This window comes from Neltuma alba, unplaced genomic scaffold (assembly GCF_004799145.2).
Source record: "Neltuma alba isolate B1F8T4 unplaced genomic scaffold, ASM479914v2 tig00002292_pilon, whole genome shotgun sequence".
NCBI lineage: Eukaryota > Viridiplantae > Streptophyta > Magnoliopsida > Fabales > Fabaceae > Neltuma > Neltuma alba.
In genome coordinates, this window is record NW_021632810.1 from 279436 (window position 1) to 284357 (window position 4922).

Below are 4922 nucleotides of genomic sequence, written 5' to 3' on the forward strand. Positions count from 1 at the left end.
TTCTCTTGTGCTGAAATTTTGTAATAGTCTTTAACATATTCATATACATTTCCCCCCATAGTCTTAATGGCTGCACAAGCATGGCAGTATGGAATTCCTGACATTTGCCAACCAAGACAACTACATTGGTGTAGACCAAGGTCTACTCTTTGATCTCCATGAGATGTATGTACACACAGTCTTCCGCCTCCATAATTGTCACAGCTCATATACCTACTAAAATACACATTCTCCAGAATCTTTGCCTCGGTTTTTGGCCTAACACAATTCCTCTACTTAGTCATTAACGTATATGATGCATACATCTTCCTTGCTACTTTCTCCCAATGCTCATAAATCATTTGGGCCACATTATGCTTTCTCTCCTTCACTATCCAAGCATTGAAAGACTCAGCTATATTGGTTGTTATATTGTCCCATATTTGAAATGGGAACTTGCTTATTGCCCACCTATTCACATCACCTTGATTGATAACCCAATCATGTAACTTAGGAGACATAGTTCTCAGCTCTGCCATTGCATTATCAAAGTCACTGTCAGCCCTTGCATAAGCTACAGTATCAAGAACCTTTAATGCATCTTCTTTTGACCATTGGCTTGTACTTTTACCTCTGTTTACTTTCACTTGTTCAGCGCTGAATTTTTTCTTCATATACCTATAACAATACGCATGTCCACCCCCAAATATTGCTTGGACAACTCCTATTATGGATTGTGTCGGTCTGACACAATCGTCACCTGAACCAAACCAACAATTTCCTTAATTTTGAACAAAAACCAAGTCTAGTCATCAAGATTCTCTGATTTCACCACTGCTATTGCAAAAGGCAACAAGTCATTATCTACATCATATCCCGACGCTGAGACTAGTGTCCCCTTATATAGACCACTTAAATGAGTTCCATCTACATATAATATAGCCCTTACACCACTCAAAAAACCCTCAATACACGAACCATATGCAATGAAAACTCGCTCAAATGTATTACCAATTACAACCCATTCATCAACGATTTTATCATTAGTTTCCTTCAATCTTTGGCATATCCATGGTATGAACAAATAGGATTCTTCCGGTTTCCTATGTATGTGTTCCATGGCCTTTTCTTTTGCTCTGTAAGCCTGAGTATATGTTAGCCTCACACCATACTCCCTTTCCAGTGTCTTCCTTATTTCAGTGGGATGCTTTTCGATTTGGTTTCTTATCTCCTCAAGTATTATTGATGACATCAATGCAGCATTGCTAGCATAAGTGACATCTAGATTATCTTGTGCTAAATGAATGTGTTCATTAACGAATGTGATCACGCATAATAAAAGAGTATCCCTCCCAACAGTATTTGCACAAATCTTCCATGGACACCCTTCCACTTTACACCTCACATTCATCTTCACCCTACTGTTTCTCACATATGTCGTTGCAAACTTCTGTGCAATACTAAACCGATACATAGCCTCCCTAAAAGCTTGGGCATGTGGAATATATTGCCCCACTCCTGCAAAAACTCCAACTTATTTCATGCAATTCAAATTACCCCTGAATGTCCCTTCACTCCCTGAACTGTCACAGAAGTTTGTCTGACTTAAACCCCCTCCTTCATACTTTAGGCATTCAGCACCATAGTCAACACTGAGTGGTTCATAGTTATTATCAAGGTTCACCACACCTTCAGTCATTTCTTCTAATAGCCCAAACAAATTCTCACCCCTACACCCATAATAACAACATTCGAATAGAAATTAGCAACAACACATTAGGAAATAACAACTTCCTACTGCAATAGACTTAAGCATAATAACAACTTTTTATGCCAGATAGCAACAATTCATTACCAAATAACAACTTTCTATTGTAGCAAAGTTAGCATAATAACAAGATTTGTATGGAAAATATCAACAATTCATTACAAAATAATAACTTACTACTGCAACAGACTAAGCAATATAACAACATTTGAATGGAAATTAGCAACAACTCATTACCAAATTACAACTTCGAACTGCAACTTCATTACCTTAATAACAAGATTTATATACAAATTAACAATAATTTATTACCAAATAACAACTTTCTGCTACTAGGCAATACACATAATAACAACATTTCTTTGGGTATTAACAATAATCCATTACCGAATAATAACTATCAATTGCAAAACTTTAACCACTTACATTTCTCCATCATTCACTACCCCAGCTTCCTTCTAGCTCCCTTTCGCTGCTACATACAAATGAGCACTGCTATCGTTATATCTAAACATATTGCAAATATCACCTTCATGATAAAGTTCAATCAGTGTGCTCTCAGCACACTTAACCCTGTACTTAATTTCACACCCTTTTGCATCATTGTGTACCCACTGTGATATTATCCCCCTTAATTCCTCTAGTGTTATCCCTTCTTTTATGCTACCTGCTCTTACACTCCCTCCAAGATATTTAACTCACCTTGACTATTTCTTTCAAAATACCCACCAACATAGAAAAAACAAAACAATTCCTTCCAACATCTTGACCCATTGTTACAGTTCATTTTGTCATGCTAACCTAGACCAACAATTTACATGTAAAAAATATATCAGCTTGAGTATACCTTTATTCAATCAAACGAATCGTTTGCATTTAGAAATCAAGACCAACTACCTCTTCTCTTCCCCACTTGACATTAGGGTTTTACAAGTTGGACATTCTAAATGACGATCTTTATTCCTCTCCCCCCATTACACCACCTTAAACTTCACACTCAAACTAACAATCATTACCTCCTTCCATTTCCCCTCCCCCACTCTCCTATTCGTGATATTGTAAACACAAATCAGTGGTAACTTGTGTCATGAAAATCACAGGTCAACAATCTGACTATAAAGACTTATATTTTGAAGATCAACCCAACCGAAACCTCCTCAAATAATATTATTTTATGATCAACTCCACCACTCACTCCCTCCATACCTATACCCAACGACCCACAATGCCACTCACCACATTCAAGAACAACACGACATTCCTCTGTCTTAGATGGTAGAGAAGAAGAAGAGTTTACTTATAAATATTGGAAATATTACTTACTTGATTATCAACCTTGTGCACCACCAAGCTTCTCCTTTAAGCTCTCCACGATCACATTGTTTGTCTCAGCCATCATTAATGAAGTTGATTTACTAAGGGGTAATTTCATCTTTTTACTAACATTTGCTATTTGCAATTTGACACCAGATGCCTCATGATAATTTGGCTTATTGAAGTGACCATATTGCAATTTTACTAATTTGAGAGTATTTATTTGTGATTTTCTCCAAAAAAAAAAAAGGCGAAAAAGTGAAGAAATAAATAAATTCCCCCAGACTGCTGTTGGAAATTGCAACGGCGGACATGTATACAATGGATAAATACGAGCAGCCAAACATATTCAGAGACAAACATCGCGTGAAATTCAATCCCGAAGCCAAACTGTGGCGTACACAGCTTCTCTACACTTCTCTTCTCCGAATCAAATATTCCACCACACAGTTTCTAATTCTTCATCGTTATCATCATTATCTCTGTCTCTTTCTCATTTTTATTTGGAATTCTTTCTTCTATTTCAAGCTACTATGTGATTTGGTGGTTGAGGCATTGTATTTGTACTGTACCAATTTGAAGTTGCCAAATGTCTAGTGGACAAGAATTCTTACCTACTTTGCATTTCAAACTACTCAACATCTGAACTTCCTGTTACGTCGGCTTTTGCCAGTGGTCATCATGAAATGGGACGTTATCTTTATTCTCAAACTCCATTGGAATACCTCCAACCCCGCTATTTTGGTTATCGTCTTGGTCCTACTCTGCTTCGTCGTTGTTTGGAAACACAATGTTTCGCTATGTGGTATCTATAATATAATAACTACCCATTAATAACTTCATATCAAATAAAAGGAATTTAGCTAAAACTAGTTAATGCTTTTAAATTTTCTAAATTATCTCAATTAGAGTGGGTTGTTTAGTTGATCAAACCAAAAGGGTCTTACACTAATAAGAGGGTGTTATAATTATTGTTTCCGCATTCAGTGTATATTATTTATTGTGTGAATATGATATCGCTCACCACTTGCTTAGCCAATGCTAAGAATTGCTTTTTGCGTATGATAATGAGGGTTGGATGCCAATTCACAGCATCGCATCCATGACTTCTACAATTCCTAGCCCAACTGAACTTGTCTTCTGGAAATGATGGATTTATGATTGTCAGTATCTCTTCTCAAATATTTCTAGTAACTGCATTTTCTTTCTTATCATACTATTATATTTACTCTTTTTTTTTCATTGGTTTGTATTATATGCTCTACTTTGTTAGATATAGATACAAATTCAACCCCAAGTTTCGAAAGTGCTTCTTTACCCATCCAAAATGAAGGTGAAGACACAGGGGAAAGAAAACAGGGGAAACTAACATGGCCAGGTAGCAAAATATGTCTTTTTCTCTTCTTTGGATGGTCAACGTCATCTTTAATTAAAATTCTTATAGAAAAAGACATGAAACAAAAACCTTGTTTGAACCTTTTCCTTTATATAAGCTGAGCTTTCCTTTAATTTCTTCCTTTTTTTGTTTTTTCTTTTAAAGTTGCAGCAGGACATCGTTGGCTTCGATGGCTCATCTTCTCTACTTATAATTTTATAGGTAGGTGTATCATCTAACTAACATATCATGCTTCCAAGAATTACATACTATTCTAAAGTTTTTTATTATTAGATAGGCCCGTATATTGTATGCAGCATTATTTATGACGCATAAATATCATAACTTGTTATAAATTTTATATTTGATATTGACGATTATTATTGAATTTATTGATATATTGATATATACTGGTATCGATTCTCATCAACTCAGCTAAACAAAAAAAGAGTACGTCTCATTGTAGGAATTAAGAAAATAAAAGAG

At 35.6% G+C, this 4922-nt stretch overlaps 1 protein-coding gene across 1 annotated transcript; it reads right to left on the bottom strand.

Moving 5' to 3' along the window:
* Positions 1–784: 784 nt before the first annotated feature.
* LOC114721564 (uncharacterized) lies at positions 785–1678 on the bottom strand. Its single transcript, XM_028907403.1, has 2 exons — positions 1585–1678; positions 785–1497 (listed from the first exon to the last, which is right to left on the bottom strand). Exons 1-2 carry the CDS (start codon positions 1676–1678, stop codon positions 785–787), a joined length of 807 nt encoding a protein of 268 aa, XP_028763236.1.
* Between the last annotated feature and the right edge of the window lie 3244 nt (positions 1679–4922).

Bases quoted from the DNA above. Each gene is read 5' to 3' on its own strand.
- LOC114721564 (XM_028907403.1), bottom strand. From the start codon at position 1,678: ATGACTGAAGGTGTGGTGAACCTTGATAATAACTATGAACCACTCAGT. The intron at 1,498-1,584 runs GTCAGACAAACT...GAGTTTTTGCAG, and splicing joins GTATGAAGGAGGGGGTTTAA to GAGTGGGGCAATATATTCCA.